Source organism: Amborella trichopoda, chromosome 8, assembly GCF_054954075.1.
Source record: "Amborella trichopoda isolate Santa Cruz 75 chromosome 8, AtrichopodaSantaCruz75HAP2 v2.0, whole genome shotgun sequence".
Taxonomy (NCBI): Eukaryota; Viridiplantae; Streptophyta; class Magnoliopsida; order Amborellales; family Amborellaceae; genus Amborella; species Amborella trichopoda.
Genome location: NC_142343.1, coordinates 45,309,282 through 45,329,880, shown reverse-complemented (window position 1 = coordinate 45,329,880; position 20,599 = coordinate 45,309,282). Strand labels below are relative to the sequence as shown.

Below are 20,599 nucleotides of genomic sequence, written 5' to 3'. Positions count from 1 at the left end.
ACCACTCTTATTTCTTATCTTAGGCACTTCAAAAGTATATTACATGTTTTGATTTTTCAATGGTTAAATTCAAGGGAAATTTATTAAAATACACTTAAGAAATCAACTATCTAACAAATGACTTATATCTTTTGATTTAATTTCAAAATACACATGATCATGGGCTAGAGTAGTTTTGAAAAATAGTAAAATATTAAATTATTGAAAATTTATTTATTTTTTATAAAAAATTATATATTTAATAATCACATTTGAATTTTAAGTTGTATAATTTTATTATTTTAAATTTATTACATTCGGCTTTATTTTCTTAGTTACCATAATAATGCTGCAAAATAGTTTAGTTCTTTAAAAACAAATTTCTCTCATAAACATTTCTCTCTCACTTGTGTGGCCATGCATCACAGGGGGTTGAATGGGTGATTGAATGTTAGTTTGAAGTGCCAATGTTATGCGAATTCTATGGTTGAGGTCATTCAAATTACAAAATTTGTACTTGGGCTCTCTGAGAATATATTTATCTTTAATGCTCATCGACATTCGACCCTCAATAATGCTGAATTTAGGCACCAAAAGAATAGGTAACAATCTTTCATTTTCTTTTCTTTTGTTCAATCTTTGTGCCCCTATTTCTGTGTGCATTTGCATGTGCATTTGCATTGAGAAATCGGTATTTTTCTGAGAGGGCCTCAAACGAAACTTGTTACTTTATCTGAATATGGACATGGGTATCAGCTCCTGCATGTTTAAGTGTTTACTACTTTGGCCTCAAATGCCAATACATGAGATAGGTCAATATAGTTTTTAATTTCAGATGTAACGTACGTAGAAGATAAAAATTTTGCACAGATATCATCATTGTGGTCTTTTTTTAATTAATTAAAATCGGCTATATATATGTTGGTTTGCCATTTTACACAGATCTCTCAGTGTTAAATCCCACTCTTACAATACATTAGGAAGACTAAACCCTAGCTTGGTTGAAAGAGTGTTTGGTTGATAGAGTTCCAGAGGTCCTTTAGTTTTAAACCCTGGCTGATGACAGTGCAAATCGGACCTGATCACTCAATTGATAATGGCATTGTATTATTTGAAGTCTTAGATCAAATATTTTCTTTTTGGGAAAATTATGAAAATAGCTGTTATATTTTCCATTATTATAAAAATACTTGAAACTTTTCGTTATTATCCAGATGTTCGTTTTTTCAACTTCATAACATTTTTTTTTTTTTTTTAAAAAAAAAAGAAGACTAAACTGCCCATTGTTTGTTTTTAAAGAACTGAATTTTTTTAAAAAAAAATTCATTTTTTCGAAAACCGAATTGTAGTGCTTGTAACTTAGCATGTAAAAAAAAACAATAATGTATATATATAATATGATACTTACTTTTATTAATATTACTCAAGTAGTGTATTGGTAAATGCATATAGTTTTTTCCAAGAGGTTGTTTTTTAATAAAATAAAAACAACTTTCTTTTTCTTGGTAATTTAGTAGGAAAGACAGGCCCTTACCTATTTTTTCAATATAAGGTGTTAATTGGGGGTGTTAGTGGTAACAATGGATACCACAATGTGGTAACTAGGTGTGCGGATGCTACCACCACAACCCTAACCCCAACCCCTTTCCTAACATCTATTTTTTATTCAAAACTTAAACCCTTGGCGTGAAAGTGTAGAGGCATGCATGATAACCGAAAAGCTACGCCCATTCCATGATGAAGCTTTTTTTTTTTTGGCTTTGTAATAAAATAAAAAAACATTCATTTTTTATTAAAAAAAATAGATTGCGTATGGGGGGACTCAAACCTCGACATGAGAGTGTAGAGGCATCCATGATAACCAAAAAGGCAATTCAACTCAAAGTTTAAATATTTGGGCATATATAATATTAATATTTAAAAAATTCGATTTTTGAAATTGAAAAACCGAAAATGGGCAGTTTCTATTTTTTTAAAAAAAGTATTATGAAGTTGAAAAAATGGACATATGAGTAATAACGAAAATATTTAGATATTTTCATAATAACAAAAAATATAATGGATGTTTACGTAATTTTCCCCTTTTTTTTCAATGGAAATGATGGTAGGGGAAAAAATGTCATTAAATTGTCTTAAAAAGTGAGTTGATAAATGAGCATAGCTTGGTTAAGGTAATTTATTGAATGAATTGATGAGATCAGTCATGCTACTTGGGCTTGAGGTGATTCTGCCTCATTTGGACCAGCATTATGCATTGCAAAAAAATGCTTAGCCCACCAATTTGACGTTCACAAAGACGTTGCCAAGACCGACATGGGCGTTCGAGTATGATTATGTGTGTCTAATTATGTAGCACTTCGCCCTAGAAAGTCAATACAATGAGATGCATTTTTATAGTTATTGCTATATTTTAGTAAAGTATTTATAGATTAAGAAGAAAATTTATATAAGGTGTTAACCTTATACTATAAAAGTAAGGTGCAAAAAAACCCACTGAAACTAGGTTGTTTTGATATTGGAAATCTCTCCAATTGATAGTTTCAATCTCGTGAGGTATGGATATAGAGAAAAAAAAATCAAATTCTAAAAATAATACATCTTGTAACAAATTATTTTAACCATCCATTTTCAAAGTTTTGAAGTGTTTAAAGATATGTTCAACCGACGCCATTTTTAAAGCCTAGAATTTCATGACTAAGGATGAAAATAGATTTTAATACCGTCTTGAGTCTTTACGTATCATAATTATACATTCCAGCAAGCTTTAAAAGTGTGCCCAGCCTAGATTTGTTTAAAAAGTTGAAAATTTATGTAAATTGCAACCAAAGGTGGTTAGACCACATGAACTTAGTAGAGGACATCTTTGTTCCAAACCCCACATTTGTGCTTGATTGATTTGTTTTAACGTTAAAGTAATCGTACCTCTGTTTTTTTTTTTTTTTCCTAGTTTTAAGAGTTAGTTTTTCGAAGGTATTATCGGGGTGGTGTTAGTGGGAATGGAGCTCGATACATTCTTAAGTCCCGACGCACCATACTTCCTCAAGAACAAGTATCAAAGTGTGATATTTCTTAAAAAATAAGGATCACAATCAGTGTTTTCAAAATTGAATTGGAAGAATTAACTGGACATGGGCCCTGAAGTGGTTTAACTAGCATAACCGGATAACTGGCCGTTTCAACTGCTCTAATCGGCCAAGTCCCAGGCGGTCAAAAAAATTAAAAAGATACAAAAAAAATCTACTAAAATATGAAAAACATAAAACGAATGATTAAAACAAAACATATTCAAATGAAGTTGAAAATTAATGAAAAAAATGGACTTTAACAAATTGATTTGTGCCTAGGGGTATTTTAATTTTTTTTTTGAAAAAGATGAGAAAATATAAAAGTGAGTATTAATGACCAAAATAATTTTTAATATTTACTATAATGTAAAAAATATTAAAAAATGCATTACAATTCAAATTCCTTAATTTTGAGAATATATATATATATATATATATATATATATATATATATATATATATATATATATATATATATATATATATATATATTGAAAACACTACGCAACGCCTATAGGCGAAAATGAACAGTGATTTCGGCTACCCCCATCATTATCCAAATTTTATCGTACGGTCACGATTGTTCGGTAGTTTTTTATTTTTTATTTTTTTTCTACAAATCAGAATAACCTGAAATTTGGAGAGTGTATTCATCTCAAAATAGAAGAATCTTTGAAAATTATAAAAAAAATATTTGACATGAAAAATATTGATGAAAATACCCCAAAACAACAATTAAATCATAAATTTACCTATGAGGATTCCCCTAAAAGAGAAATAGATCATAAATTTTGGGAATGGTGAATAAAAAATAAAACAATTGAGTTTGATATTTTATACTTTATCTGATGATTTGCTCATTGAAGTGATCTTGGGGGGACTATTTATAATAACTATCAAGGGAAAGAATGAAACAATGACCCATAAAATGATGTTTATTAGAGAGAAAAATAAAAATCCCTACCATATTCGAAAAATAGAAAAAAATAAATTATTCACTTCGAGCCCACATACTATCGGACTAAAATTAAATTTTATTCTTGACCGTGTTTTAAAGACTCTGAATTCTTGATCCTTTTACTTTGATTTTCATTCTTCGATGGACCTTGTTTTGCCCTATTCTCAAACAAGTAAAGGAATCTCTCTCTCTCTCTCTAAAATAATATTTGGATATTCCGGGAATATTCTGGTGGCATTTTTGGGATTTCGCCAACTAACACTCCCTACGCAACGAAGTTGAAACTACCTCCCCCAATGACTCCATTGCCCTCATTATATTTCAAAAGGACAAGTGCCCTCATTACAAACTCAACCATGAGGTCTCAATCTCAAGTAAGACCAATAATTTGAGTTTTTTTGTTTTTTTTTTGCTTTTTATTCTCCTCCTTGGAGCTAGATGGAACTAGTCATGTGGTCTGTTTGGGATTTTAGCTTGAAAAAATTTGTTCCAAGCTTTGAAGAGACCTGAAATTGATTATCTCAGCCTCTATAGGTTTGGAAAGAACAAGATTTTATACTTAAAACAATAGTGAATCTTGTAACGCACTATTTGGACTGTTATATAGATTGTTTATTTTGAAGTGTTTAGTGATCTCGCAAGTGAAATTTTGCTCGAAAACGTTATTCCAAACTCTAGAAAGCCCTGTAATCGATTATCTCAACCTCAACGATTATAAAGTTGAAAAGAAACAAAATTATGATTAAAAAACGATGAACATTGTAACATATTAGTTAGATCATTATATAGATTGTTTATTTTGAAGTGTTTAGAGATCTCCAATGTGAATTTTTGCATGAAAAAGTTCGTTCTAAACTGTGGATATATCCGAAATTGATTATCTCAACCTCAACAATTATGAATTTGAAAAGAAAAATATTTTAAACTTAGAAACAAATGTATCATATAACGCACTATTTGGACCTTTCTATAGATCGTTTATTTTGAAATGATTCAAATTTCATGATCAAGGCATAAATAGATTTTCAAGCTTTGTCACGCTGGAATTGCATTTTGTGATACAACTTTACTTTTTCAAAGTGCCCTTATGTTTACAACCCATACTCTAGTTGAAACTTCATGCCATATCCTCTCTCTTTATCTGTCTAAATAATAAATTTTAGTCTCTTTATCTGTCTAAATAATAAATTTTAGTCTTGTAACATGATATTTGGACCATTTCTTGATTTGAGCGTGTCATCGTTGGACATGGGCTATGCTAATATTATTTGTATTGTTCTAATTTTATCAGATGTTTCCGAAAAGACTCTTGTAACGTGATATATCTCTCTTTATTTTACCATATCCATGAATCTCTCTCACACACCATTATCCTATGCTCTCCCTTTCACGCGTGCGCCCCATTGTGCTCTTTACATATTAATGCCACGCCCGTGACGTGCACCATCCCTTTGTTTTTTTTAGCCTCATATGACTCATAAGTTGAGGTTTTAAATGAAAACCACATAAAAAGTAAAAATAATAAACAAGCATGACAAAGTTTCACAAATTTTCTATATATACAAAGGCCTTATACCTCATGATGATGACAAAAGGAGCCATGAGTGGCCATTAATTTTCATGAGTTATTGTAATTCACATAATAATTGAGAAACAAAGTGATGATTGTGTAATATATTTTTTTTACTTAATAGCAGGCTATTAAAGGAAGAAAAGCAAATAGTTGACCCCAAAAAATTGGGATTAAATTGGGATAATGATGATAAAATGAAAAAAAAGAAATAATTATCCTAAATTTCAAGGAAAGTAATCAAATGGCCTAGGCTCAGTTATTGCCAAAACTTCAAGAACTGCGGCGCTCTTCGAATTTTAGATTGTCATTCCGGTAGTTTCAGACTCCGCCATTTCGATGACCTAGATCACTTGGAACAATAGCAGATGGATTGATACCATGTTCCTCATGAAGCTTTCACGTGACCAAAATGGGCAAAAAAATGTCACACGTAGCCTCTAGCAGTTGTATTAATGGGGTACACTAGATATAAATTTTCATACTACACCATGTTTTTCAAATAGCTTAGACATGAAAAAAATGACCAGCAAATGTATTCTACCTGTACATATATAACAGAGGAATGAAAAATTAATGTACATATATAATAGAGGAATGAAATATTAATTAGGCGGTTGCAGATGTTAGATATTGTTTTTAGATTGTCTACAAAGAGATTATTTATCTTTTGTAGATGGAGGTCACATTCATTTTTGTTTATTAGATGTTAAATTGGATGGTTTAGGGTTAGTCACGAAGTCTGAAATCCAAAAATTTATTTTTTGAAACTTTATCAATTCAATGGTACTATTACAACCACCTATTTTCAAATTTAAGAGACAATAAAGATTGTGATATCTATGTTCAAAACATAAAAAACCTCTCTATAAACCATCCCCAAATACTACTAAAAAAAGAAAAAAATGAAAGCCCGAGAATATGCTACCAAAAACCAAGTAAGAATTAAATGTGTCATTTTGGTTTAAGCTGAGGATACATTTGTCAACTAGGCAAAAAAGGTCAGGTACTCTTGTGATTATGCGTTTCCATGCCGTCTTCCAGGGACTTCTCTGTTTTTCTAAAAAATGAATTTTGGCAAAAAAATAAAGAAAAAGAAAAAATTTAAAAAGTTTATTTTCTTTCTTTCTTTATTTTTTTGAAATTGTAAACAATAATGGAAAAAGGTTTTTATCAAACCAACAATGGGTAAAAAAAAATATAGTGAGGTTCTCATAAAAAATCAAAGGAAATTTTACTCAAATTTTCATTTTATAATAATTTATAATTTATATTTTATGCTAAACTGGCCTAACATCGATTTAATATTTTTTAGATTTTTTTCAAATTACCTTCAATTGGGACAACTATTATAGGATTCAATGTCCATTATTTGGCTAAAAAACGTTCCCCCAATGTAAGTTGGGGAATTAAAAATAAAGACGATAAACAATGAGTTTATTTATAATTAATATAAAATCACTATCTTTAGATTTAAAATTAAGTGGTTGGGGATGTCTCAATGACCAGGTTCAAAGTCTAGGGACGATTTATTGAATTATATGATATCATAGCTAGAGATGCCTTCGATATTCTCATTAAAAAATAAAGGGCCTTAATAGTATTCAATCCCTAAAATAAAAAAAAACTTAAAAATGTGGAATTACAAATGCACCTCAAAATCCATTGAAGAATGTTGTTTTAATGTTGAAAGACCGTCTAAATGATCGTCTCAACATCGAGAGGTATGAATATGAATAAGAAAAAAGATTATGAGTCATAAAATTAGTGCATCTTGCAATACACTATCTAAACCGTTCATTTTCAATATTTTCATATGTTTATAGATCTATTTTTGAAATTTAAAATTTATAATTAAATATAAAACTAGATTTTGAGATAATTCTAATAATGTTTTACATCAAAATTACATGCACCTTAATTGGATTGTATAAGATTGCAACAATAGAAACCACACCCAAAATATAACATTGTGACTCAAACGTGATATAGCAAAAATAAATGGGAATTTCTTTTTTTTATATAATTTCCGATAAATTTTTTAAAAATAAGTTATATTTATATCACGGGTGATACTATAAAAAATATTGAAAAAAAACATAATTACAAAAAATAATATTTTTATATTTTTGGGGCGGTGATATCAACTCCCAACAATCAAATTTCAACTATCAACTTTTAAGCCTGGTTCTTGCCATCGTTTTTGCCCTAACTTTAAACAGGCGGGGAGAGCAAACTTCTTTTCGCTTGTATAACTACGCTTTTCTTCTACTCGTTCTCGCCCTCTCTATCGATCTACAATCCGCCATATCTGTGCCTCTTCTTTTCTTGCTTGGTAGGTCTCTCTCTCTAGATTTCTTAGCATCTTCTTAACCTCCTCCTTATATTCTGATTATTATTTTTTCAAAATTTTTTGGGTAGGAACGGACGAAGATTTTAAGAAATTTTTTTTTTTTTCCAGATTTTTTGAAATGGGTATGCTAAATTGGATCTCCTATTCCTCGTTTTCTTTTTTTGGAATTATTTGATTTGATTATTTTTATTGATTTGGAATCGATGAAAATTTCAATTTGTTTGGATGTTTTATTCAATATCAGTAGAAATATGTATACTCTTGTTTTCTTAATTCTATTTGTTTGAAGTGTTTTGATTTATTTGATTGGATTGTTTTTGTGTAGATTTTTGAAGAATGGATAGTGCTGGGTTCTCATGGAAATTGGCTGATCACCCGAAGCTCCCAAAGGGCAAAACTGTAGCTGTTGTTGTTTTAGATGGCTGGGGCGAAGCCAATCCTGACAAATATAATTGCATTTATGTTGCAAAGACACCTACTATGGATTCTCTTAAAGAAGTAATATAGATCTTGATAGTTGTTTGTTCCCTTTTTTATGTTACTTATAATGTTGCAGACAAGCTAGCTATTGTTTGCGTGTTGGTTCTTTAGCTTTTTGGATCCATACAAACTAGTTTCTTGTTATTTATTTTTGGTTCTAGTTTGAGTGTTCAAGTTAAAATTGTTCGCATTAGATGGTCGATTGACTTCATGGATGATTATTCAGGTCAAGTAATGAATCCGGTGATTTTAACATGCCTTCTCCCTCTCCCTTTTTGTTCGTTGTTATTGTTTTCTTTTAAGTTTTATGGTTGAGCACTGTTTTGATAAATGTATCTTGTATGGAACCAGTATCCGGTTGACTTTTATGTACATGCCAATCAAACTGAATTAAGGCCTTTCGAGGAAAAGAATATATTGTATATTAAAAAGGTACAATGTTTTCATGGACTGGATGTATCACTAGAATGCTGTATTGCTCTTGCACATGTTAATGGTCTTATTACGGGGTTTGAACTTTGAAATACATTTATTGTAGATGTATCCCTTGAGGATCAGTCAATTTCCAATCATGGACCATCCTACGTTCTGGGATTTAGAAATTACTTTGGGGATATGGGTTCATTGTGTATGTTCAAGAGCAATCTGTCTTAATGTTTATATCTCACGAGCCAATGTGCTCGTTTATGACCACAAAGAACTACCTAATGTAGATAGATCTTGTATGTGTGTTTCACTGTTTATATGTCATATCTCATTAGCCAATGTGCGTGTCTGTGACAACAAAGAACTACACAATAGAGAGATTGTGATATCAAAATATCGAATTGGATAACCAATACCATCCTTACGTACTAGTAATTAAAGATGAAATTGGGATTGGGTTTCAGACAATCAGCTTGCATTTCATATCTCACGAAATTCGGTGATTAAAGATGCCATCCTATTTTCTTATCCAAGTTTTTCTGTCTCTTTATTTTCACTGGTTTCTAGAATTGCAATGATCTTTTTAGCCCTTTCATTAGCTTCTCGGGTTTGAACAGACATGCTTTTCTATGTGATTCTTATTTCTATTCCATCATTATTTGGATTATGCTTGCGTCAAGGCTTTTATCTGTGGATTCTGTCTTTTGCATTTTGGCCCCATTTCAGAATTTTTGATCTCATATATTTTTCAACCTGGATTCCATGATTTGACCTTGCAAGAATTTGAAGCTTTCAGTTTGTTTGTTACAAATATTTTTTGAATGGCAAATGCCTAATCACAAAGAATTGTGATTGTGCTTTACAACAGTATGTATGATCTCGTAAATTTAGTTATTGCTAGTTTCTTTAACTGTCGCCTGTCTGTCTGCTCTCATAAAATTCAGTACATATGAGTGATTATAGTTGAGGCATCTGAATGTTATTTCATTTCTTTGTATAAGAATTAATTATGGAGATTTCACCTAGTCTATATCATCCATCCTTGTACAAACATATATGTTTTTAAATTCATTATAGTAATGGCCACTGAAATTTGGTGGAATTCTTGTTCCTTCTGCAAACATATATGTTTTTAAATTCATTATAGTACTGGTCACTGAAATTTGATGGAATTCTTGTTCTGAAGGGTCTGCCTGAGAAATGGAGATTGGTAAGGGCTCATGGTACTGCTGTAGGGCTTCCTACAGAAGATGACATGGGTAACAGTGAAGTTGGTCACAATGCTCTTGGTGCCGGACGGATATATGCCCAAGGGTAAGTTTATCTATGCGACAACCATTTCTTACCTCTCTCAGGTTGTATATACTTTTCCCTTTTTTTCTTGAAATAGACTTTTATGTGATGTTGTTTTTGTGTAATTAGCCATCAGCCTTCTATGATTAGTGATGCATAGAGCTAATTTTGCGGTTGTAATGCTATATTTGTTTATGCAGTGCTAAATTGGTGGACTTTGCGCTTGCATCTGGGAAAATATATGAAGGAGAAGGGTTCAAGTACATCAAGGAATGCTTTGACAAGGGCACCTTGCATCTTATTGGGTTACTGAGTGATGGTGGTGTTCATTCTCGACTAGATCAGTTGCAGGTATATTGCAAAAAAACATGCTGATCATTTGAATTTTGGCCAGTGCTTCAACATCCAATTGGACCTTCCATTTGAACTAGTCCAGGTCTTCAAGTGGGTTGTGTTGTAACTTTAAACTGCAATAAATGTATTTTCACTGTCTGGTCCAATTTTCATGACATGTGGTGCTTTTTAATTATGGAAATGGTGCTAATTATAACCATGATGAAGAAAAGTGCAGTTTTCTAATCAATAAAAGAAAAAAAGAAATGCAGTGGTTCTGATTATATGTAAATTTTGCAGTTATTGCTTAAAGGTGCCAGTGAGCATGGCGCTAAGAGAATACGTGTGCACATATTGACTGATGGGCGTGATGTATTGGATGGGTCAAGTGTGGGCTTTGTGGAGACTCTTGAGAATGACCTTGCAAAGCTACGAGAGAAGGGCGTAGATGCACAGATCGCCTCTGGTGGGGGCCGGATGTATGTTACCATGGATCGTTATGAGGTGCGTATGCCCTTTTGTGATGGCTACTTGGGTTTATGATGTTCTCTTTGTATTTCTGGGTTTTAGGGCCTGTTTGGCTCCCATGGAAATAAATTTCCTGAAAATGTTTTCTACTGTGAAAATAAATTGTTGGAAGATTCAAATTCTTGATTTGTGTATATCCTTGTTGAGCATTCTGGATGGAACCCTAGAAAACATTTAACTGGCTCAAATAGAAATTTATTTCCTGGAAAATTTTTATAGACTTGCATTCCTGACCTACTCTTAAGGAAAAAAAATCCTCCCTTCTCTTTTTCTTTTTTAGGTTTATTGCGATAAACTTTTTTAGGTTTATTGCCATAAACTTACAGGCCCCCCCCCCCCCCCCCCCCCCCCCACAAAAAAGGAGTAAAAAGCCACAAAAAAAAAAACCATAAAAAAAGTTCCTGATCCTCAATACAATGTGAACAATTCCCCAAGCCAAGCACAAGAAAACACTGGACCCCAAATCTGGTGAAATTTGTATGCATCAATTGATGGCTGCCCTTGCCTATTTAGCGAGAAAAAGTTGGAACGAGAGTTCAAAAAAGGCTGCAGCCAAGCAGAGTAGGAAGAAACAGAGGATGGCTAGAAGCCTAGAACAGAAGCCCAAGTCTCTCTCTCCCCCAACAGAAGCCCAATTTTCGCTCTGAACAGATGACCCTCTAAGGAGAAGCCGACCTCTCTCCCTCTCTCAAAACAGAATAGTGCTGCTCTCTCTTGAAACCCCACCTCGCTTTCTCTTGAAACACAAGCTCCCACAAGCCTCAACCAATACATCCTTTGTAAACTCTCTATTTTCATAAATGGAAGGCATGTGAAAGTTGAAACCTTCTGTGAAGACAGTTACAAAATGGACTAGGAGAATGATCTCCAAATCTCCCGAAACATTCTCCGTTTTCTCTCTCTAGAAGTCCCTCAAGTTTAGAGCTTCAAAGGAAAATGTGAGGCAATCAGAACAAAACTAGACCATCTCCCCTCTCTCATCAGATCTGTCTGAGCTCCCCAACTTCTCTTTCCAAACTTCTGTGTTCGGAGCTCCTTCAATACATCTCTCAGATTTACAGGCGAATCAGGTGAATTTGCAAGCGTCAACAGTTCTGGTTGGTTTGTCTCAGTTTTCTCAGATTGCAGCCATGGCTCAGGGTATGGAGTAGGGTTCAGGGGGCTTGTTTTGGAGAGGTGAGCTCATTTTATATAGAGAAACTCATTTGAGAGAGGCTCATGTTAAGAGAGAAACTCATTCATAGAGAGCGATATTCATTTCAGAGTGAGAAATTCGCTTGTGAGTAACAAAAGTTTAGGCAGAGAAATGGAGGAAATGGTGAAAACCAGTGAAATTTTGGATGAAACTTTTGGTCTTGTCTCTATTTGGGTGGTTGCTGAGAAGTTTTATTTCCTGAGAAAATGTACTCCAGCTGAAAGATGGAAGGTTGATTTCCATAGAATGGGGGACTTTGGGGCTGCTCGGGGAGAAACTTTTTCAGTGTTGCTTGGTATTTATCGTGCCAAATAGGTGATATGCATCATTTCTGGGAAATGTTTCTTATGAAATAAATCTAAAAGGATCTAAATGGGCCCTTATACTGGCTTAAGGCCTTTTGGATATCCCATTTTAGGCTGTGCCTTTTTGAGGTTCTGTAGATTTTAAGACATTATAATAGGCCATTCCACCTACTGATAATGCTCGAAATGGAGGAAAGATCCACTCTATCGAGGTGGGTGGCCTTAAGTGCTTAACAGGTACATTTAATAGCAGGTAAGCTAGGATTACTCAAAAAAAAAAAAACATAGCAGGTAAGCTAGGATGTTGTTCTTATGGCTTGTTATAGATTTTGAATTTGATTTTACAAAATCCTCTCTGGACTGTTTTGGTCAGATGCACAAGCTGGTTGAAATGGACAAGTGCTTATTCAGTTTTACAACGTCTGCGTTATTGTAAAAGTTCTTTTAATATTATTTTGTAGGATTTGATGGCTTCCGTTGTGAGAGGCCTACATCTCATGAGTGAATTTTATGCAGTAATGAAAAGGAAATACATCCCTATCCCCTCTCTACCCCTTCCCTTCCCTTCCCTCTTCACTCGCAATCCTTCTTCCTTTTCTCCTCTTCCTTAAAAACTTCTATTTGATGTATATGTCCTTTGTAGGTACTTATCCTAGCACATCTTGATATATACTATCTGAGTTCAACATAGCGTCACCTCAGCTCATTTACTTAAGAAAAAGTATAAAGAAAGTAAAATCTTATATGCTGCAAATGTGGGAATTAAATCTGGAAAGTTGTACTCATTTTTATGGAGAACATTTGGGGTTCTCTTATTTACAATAAAGAATATCATGTGTTCTTTTGTGCAACTAAATATCACAGTGACTTGTTCAAATAAAGGCTTAATATATAGGGTCTCCTTACGTATTTCTATGACCTAGTTCTGATTAAAGTTTCTTGGCAGAATGACTGGGACGTGGTTAAAAGAGGATGGTATGCCCATGTCCTCGGTGAAGCACCTTACAAGTTCCGTAGTGCCTTGGAGGCTGTGAAGAAGCTCCGGGAGGACCTAAAGGTCTCTGACCAGTACCTTCCTCCATTTGTTATAGTAGATGAGAGTGGAAAGCCAGTGGGCCCAACTATGGATGGGGATGCTGTTGTCACCTTCAACTTCCGAGCTGATCGTATGGTTATGCTTGCCAAAGCCTTGGAATATGAAGATTTCGACAAGTTCGATAGGGTTCGCTTCCCAAAGATCCGATATGCCGGAATGCTCCAGTATGATGGTGAACTAATGCTTCCTAGTCAGTACCTGGTTTCGCCTCCGGAAATAGAGAGAACATCTGGTGAATATTTAGTCCACAATGGCATTCGCACTTTTGCGTGCAGGTGAGCAAGCATTGCTTAAACGACATTTTTTGTTTGTAATACCAAAATTCAGTTGGTTCAACATTCAAAATAGAAAAGAAGAGGCGAGTTTGGGCCCCTGTTGGGTGGTTTTTGTTGTGGGGGGGAGTTTGTGTGGTTTGTGTTGGTTCTTTTTTTTATAGGTTGCACTAAAGTTTGGTGATGCGAACATTGGACAGAGTTTTTACTGTTAACATACATTTTACGAGAAAACCAAAGGAAAATGGCAGTAGAAATTCAGAAAGAACCAAAGGTACTGGTTCTTGTAGATAAAAAATAATAATCGATTAAATTTTTTGGAAAGAATAATTTAAAAGATTGGAAATTTACAAGAGGATGCCAAATCCAGAAGACTCCCAAATCAACAATTTTTTAGGAAATAAGTCTTGAACTTGACTCCTTCAGTGCAAGGAACAGAAGAAAGTGCTCTATTTTAAGAAAACCTCACTCAGCTTTAGAATGTGTGAGAAATTTTTTTGAATTAATGAATATGTGAGATTTTCTGCTGTCTGTATTTAACGGAAATTTCGATATCAGCTAAAATTATACAACAAAAACAGGGCGTGCTAAGAAATGCTTATACATGTGTTTACGTATGTATGTTTATTTATCAAGTAGAAATTCCTTTGTGTTTAGTTCTTTTCTTTCTCTTAATTGTATGTATGGAAACCCACAAACAAGGGTCAAGACAAATAGCTTCAACATCACTTGGTTACGTATCCAAACCCCTACAGGTCATGTATTCTCAGGAACTACTTATTTTTTAAGTGAATATTTAGTAAAAAAACGACTACTATACTGTACTTCTCCCATAGCAATGCAGCTGCTCAGGTGATATTAGCTACTTGGGGGGTACCCTGTCCTGAATCAAAATATTATAAACCTTGAGCCCTTCCATATCTGTGTATTTCTCTGGAGTCTGGGTCTTTTTGTGAGTTCGGGACAATATTGTAAAAGCTCAGGTTAATGAGACTCGTTATTTTTTTTCCTTATTTTTCTTTTTGTCTGAATGGAATTTTGATTCGTTTTGTCTAAATGGAATTTTGATTCTTTTTGTTTGAATGGAATTTTCTTTTTGTCTGAATGGAATTTTGATTCTTTTATGCACGTTGATTTAGAAAACTGCTGTCACTTATTTCTTTGATTTTCTTTTAAATGTCTTCCTGACGCTTTCTCATGTTTATTGAACAGTGAGACTGTGAAGTTTGGGCACGTCACCTTTTTCTGGAATGGGAATCGTTCTGGGTGTTTTAACCCGAAATTGGAGGAATATGTGGAGATTCCAAGTGATAGTGGAATCACATTCAATGTCCAACCAAAGATGAAGGCATTGGAGATTGCAGAGAAGGCAAGAGATGCCATCCTTAGCGGCAAATTTGATCAGGTAAAATCAGGGATCTGTGTTGTAGATGGATTAAGATTTGGGAAAGTGTGTCATAACCCACAAGAAAATGATATGCCGTCCACCAAGGGAGCATCCGCCATCTGCTCCCAATGTTCCATTGTCGAGTTTAACCGTATATTCATCTACTGGAACTAGATAGGAGATCATGAATTAAACCCACTCATGCGGCTAAATGGGAAGGTAGTATCAGATTAGTGAATTATCAAAAAGAACCAAATTTTTTTTTTACAAGAAGTATGATGCCAATTGAATTTAAGTATATCGAAAAACATGATAAGCCAGCATTCCGAGGTATTGAATTACAATAGGGGTGCAACCAGTATGTCACCGTTGGGGCATCCACCATCCATTCCAGGTGTTCCGCAATGGAGATTCAGGGTGCCTTACTGGGATATTCCTCTTCTCGATCTATGATAGGGAAACATTAATTACAGTGACTTGTGCTACTAAATGGGGAGTATTGGGTGAAGTAGACAAAAATAATAAGAAAAAGTATTGGCAGTGCTTCACTGAAGTACACGAGGTCATTCAACTTTAGACACATTAAGAAATGGGATGGCCACGATTCATTTGAGACATTACGTTACAAGAGTGGTGAGCACCTTGTCCAATAGATAAAAATTTATTTTAAAGCAAGTGTTTCTAGTCAAAAGCACTTATTCGTTAAAAAATAATAACTCGAATGCGTGAACCTGAAATCTTTTACTGATTTTACTGCAAACTTCAAGTGTGTGTCAATTGGCTTGCTTATTATGCTCTCTCTCTCTCTATATATATATATATATATATATATATATATATCTCATTAGTACATGGGCTAATGGAATAGTGTAAGCCCAACGGTCCAGATTGCATCCGGGCTGAACTAACGGACACGACAGGATTTTAAATTTGAATTTTAAATTTTTGTCTACAAATCCAAATTACATGAAATTTGGAGCGTCCACTCTTCTTATCAATGCGCACTTAATAAAAATATTGAAAAAGTTATTTGCAAAAATTAAATTGACCAAACTACCTTTGAAAATTTTTAGGGGTATTTTGATCAATTTAATTTTTGGGAATAATTTTTTTAATATTATTAGATTCACCTATATTTTAAGAATAGATGTTCCAAATTTCAAGTGATTTGGATTTGTAGAAAAAATTAATATTTAAATATTAAATGCAATCGTGATCATTATATCAGTTCAGATTCAATCTGGACCATTGGGCTTATATTGTAGTTGCCAGCTCGTGGGATAACTTCAGACTCTTCCATAAATATATATATATGTGTGTGTGTGTAAATTTAATATGTTATATACAAACAATGAAATTGATCATCTTGATGTCAAGATACATGGACATGAAAAAAAATGGATTTCAAGTTTTGAAATAGTATATTTTGTAATGTATTTTTGGACCGTCAATTTTCAAGATTTTCAGGTTTTTCTAGATCGGTTCAATCTACACTTTTTTTAAAGCTTTAAATTTTATAATTAAATATAAAAATATATTTTAAGGCTATCACAGAAATTTCTACTATTGAAACCACATTTCTTAACATTATTTGAAGGTGAGTTTTACTTTGATTGTTTAGGGTTTCAGCTCTATACAAACCACACCTATATATATATATATATATATATATATATATATATATATATATATATATATATATATATATATATATATATATATATATATATATGGATAGTTCAACAGTAAGAGTCAAACTTGATATGAAAATATGTTTTCCATTTTTTAAACGAAAATGCAGTGAATACATGGTGTTTAATTAATGCATTTGGGGATTAGTTCTGACCTAAATTTTGTAGATGTTGTTATCCTCACCATCGCCAGATGAACAATTTAAAAGAAAATGATTTTGAGTTCTTCAAGGCTTACATCTGGAGTTGATGGTTGATGTTCGTTGAAATATTTTCCTTGTAAAGAAATTCGTCTCTTTTTTTTTTCCTTTTGTATCTTATTAGACTGTCACTGGATTCGAGGTAGTATATTTGCAAAACAGATCTGATATTTTTTTCTAAGAATTTCTTTTGGAAAAAATATGGATCTGACAATGCCCAAATTTTGTACACATGTTGGACTGATTTAGGTGTTCCTAAAATAAAAAAGTAGCCGTATATGCACAAAAATGTGGGTGAAATGCATCAACCATTCTGAGCCGTCCAGATCTTCCCTTTTCCTTCAATCCTGTCCAGCCCATACTGTTCTATAGGCCAGTCGGCTCATATATATATATATATATAAGATTGTATACGATAATACCATTTACATTTGGTGCGAGAAGGCTACAAACACTCTTAGCCTTTTGATGAGAAATCTAACGGCATGGGGTGTGTCACAAAATTTGAAAAAAAAATATTTTGGAACTTTAAGCCGCCCAGTCAGAGGGACACCCTTGGCTGCTTGATTTCTCATGCAATGGCTAAGGGTAATTGTTACCACCTGGTGTCAAAAATAAATGGTCTTATTGAATACTTTCCTTGTAAATAGACACACACACCAGATAGACACCTGTGTGCACACGCATGGAGGTGCATGCATCTTTTTTTTAATTGGTTTGCTTAGTAATAATCTTTTTCTTCCTAATTTAAGGTCCGTGTCAACCTTCCAAATAGTGATATGGTGGGACACACGGGTGATATTGAGGCAACGGTTGTTGGCTGTGAGGCTGCTGATGAAGCTGTGAAGGTAATTTTTTCATATGCAGGGGTTTTACTATTTCTACTGACCTATAGTTATTTTCTCCTTTCTCTCGGGTGATCTATCCATATTTGACTTTTTCCCATTTCCAATTTCTCTGTTTAAGGCATTTGCTTTTTTCTTTTTGATACTGGAACCTGTAACTGCATTTAGAATTTGATGCACTGTTGCCTACTAATTCTAAAAAGTGTTTGATGGAGCGCATGTGTTCTACTAGACAAGTCTTATTGATCACGTTACCAAGTCAGTCTTGAGATGAGGACATCTATATGTCTGTTTTTCTTTTTTCATCTTTTTCTTTATGATATGTTCTCCTTGTTGTTTACCTTAAGAAGCCAAACCTATCTATCATTACCCTGATGTGCTCTACTGATATGCGGCAGATGATACTTGATGCGGTGGAGAAAGTGGGTGGAATCTACCTTGTTACTGCTGATCATGGGAATGCAGAGGATATGGTGAAGAGGGACAAGAAAGGCAAACCTCAACTAGATAAAGCTGGCAACATTCAGATCCTTACTTCTCACACTCTCCAACCTGTGAGTAAAAAATATGCTACCCTCACTAATATGCTAGTAGGAAAGGAATATAGCCACGGCCTAAATCTCACCGAAAAGCTAGTCCTAGCACTAGAAAACCTGCAAATCCTTCATCTCCACACAGCGAAATAGAAATGAAAAAAAAGTTGTTGATTTCAAGCCTAGGAAGGTCCATTTTGTAACATTTTTTGGGACAGTTCATAACGAGACGACCCCAGCAAATTTTGGAGCTCCATATTCAATAGTCGGGCGGAAGTGGATTTTCGGTCCATCATGCTGTTTTCTTGTTCCGGAGCTTGTCTTCCCCAGAGATTTGGGCCGTGCTGTATACACAAGCAGCCTTACAAAACCCTGACCCTTACTAGTAAACTAATATATTTTTGGGAAAAAATATTTTTTTTTTGAGAAACTTACTTGTAAACTACTATTGGTACTACTTGAATGAGAAAAATGTTTCTAATGTTCTAGATTGTCACAAATGAGCCAAATTTCCTGCTTCTATTTCCTATACGACCAAGAAGATTGTAATGTTTTGAGATTGTGCTCTTGGTCAAGGGAAACTATCATAAAACTCCGAAAATTCGGATGTTATTTTTCCATTTGGGCCAGCATTTTGGGGCTAATAATCCTCATGAGGTGCCAATCTTTCGAAACACTCTACGAAGTGTCTCATAATTTAGAAGAAGAAAACCCTCTAAAAGCAGCTCCCCTATATGTTTACTTTTGTCAATATGTGAGGTTCTTGTGCAGGTTCCTGTCGCTATTGGAGGGCCTGGATTAAAACAAGGAGTAAGATTCCGAAGTGATCTCCCTCAAGCTGGGCTTGCAAATGTTGCTGCCACTTTTATGAATTTTCACGGTTTCGTCGCCCCCGATGACTATGAGCCCACTCTTATCGAGGTTGTCGACAACTGAGCTCGGAGTAATCATGGATTTACTTATTTATTACTCAATATTAAAACCCTTCAAGCTCGATATTTATTCAAGGGTTTAATATTGTGTTATTTATTACTTCTTTTTGCCATATAAATCTGGTAGATATGGGGAAGTTCCTTGTACGAGACTGGATATTAGGTCTTTTTGACTTCAAAGAGAAGGCCTATGTAATTGGCCTCTTTCTCTATTGTTTTTTTTTTTTTTAAAAAAAAATAATTCTGCATCGAGATTTTTTTCTTTGGAGCAAATATGCAATAATTTTTAAGAGATGGTTATTCCTATATTTTCTAAGAATATTTGGTTGGAAAGGTTTATTCAGAGTGCTGTTTTTTTTAGTCCCACACGTGATAATTTTTAGTGAGATTCGTGTCAATTTTAATGATGATCTTTTAGGGTCTTACATATATGGGTGGGGGAGGGGATCATTAGTCATTTATAAATCTGTCTGGATTTGTATTTTTTTTACTTTTAAATTTCATAATTGTTCATAAAGAAGGATTTCTAAGCCCTTATAAAGTTTCTTCACCTTGGATTTCTCAGCCCTTGCAAAGTTTCTACACCTCTTTGAGCAAAATTTAAAGGTGCGCCTTATTTCTTTAGTACAATAAGAAAGTCTTATACATGCCTCATCCCCATTTAGTTGCACCTCAAATCTTTACTGGAAATGTTGTTTTTGACATTAGAAACGTTGATCATGGACCTGAGAAACAAAATAGATTTTAAGCCTTAATAATGGTCCATTTTACAATATTTTCCTTAAAGTCTCTGTCAATTCCACGACCAAGAATTATATTTGAGGTCATCACCAACGTTTTATGATGATAGCCCAAATTTACAGTGTTATTATAACCAGGAGCATCACATGGATTTGTAAAGTTAAAGAATGGCCTATCTTATCTATTATTGCGTAAAATGTCCATGTAATGCTCTTCATTATAATGATATGGTTTAATATACTTGCATGTAAAAACATAAAAGGGAAAATTAATATCAAAATCCATTACTTTTTGGCTTTAAAAAATAGTTCCTTATATATTTAACGAAAGAAAATGGTTTGATAGGGGCTGCAGCGCCATAAAAATAAGTGAAGCTTCACCTCATAACTCATCGAAAGTTGTAATTTAAGTATTGGA

General features: G+C 33.6%; 1 protein-coding gene and 1 non-coding gene across 2 annotated transcripts; one reads left to right on the top strand and one right to left on the bottom strand.

Annotated features, from left to right (window-relative positions):
* Positions 1-5,206: 5,206 nt before the first annotated feature.
* Positions 5,207-5,309, bottom strand: LOC148781142 (U6 spliceosomal RNA). Its single transcript, XR_016039850.1, has one exon. It is a non-coding gene; the product is annotated as a U6 spliceosomal RNA (small nuclear RNA).
* Positions 5,310-7,782: 2,473 nt separating this feature from the next.
* On the top strand, positions 7,783-19,778 carry LOC18432463 (2,3-bisphosphoglycerate-independent phosphoglycerate mutase). Its single transcript, XM_006842566.4, has 10 exons — positions 7,783-7,907; positions 8,251-8,423; positions 10,018-10,145; positions 10,325-10,475; positions 10,758-10,961; positions 13,432-13,856; positions 15,066-15,258; positions 17,884-17,979; positions 18,375-18,530; positions 19,281-19,778. Exons 2-10 carry the CDS (start codon positions 8,262-8,264, stop codon positions 19,443-19,445), a joined length of 1,680 nt encoding a protein of 559 aa, XP_006842629.1. The 5' UTR covers positions 7,783-7,907; positions 8,251-8,261; the 3' UTR covers positions 19,446-19,778.
* The last annotated feature ends 821 nt before the right edge of the window (positions 19,779-20,599 follow it).

Coding starts and splice junctions, on each gene's coding strand:
- LOC18432463 (XM_006842566.4), top strand. CDS start 8,262: ATGGATAGTGCTGGGTTCTCATGGAAATTGGCTGATCACCCGAAGCTC. Junction 8,424..10,017: donor CTATGGATTCTCTTAAAGAA/GTAATATAGATC, acceptor CTTGTTCTGAAG/GGTCTGCCTGAGAAATGGAG. Junction 13,857..15,065: donor ATTCGCACTTTTGCGTGCAG/GTGAGCAAGCAT, acceptor TTTATTGAACAG/TGAGACTGTGAAGTTTGGGC.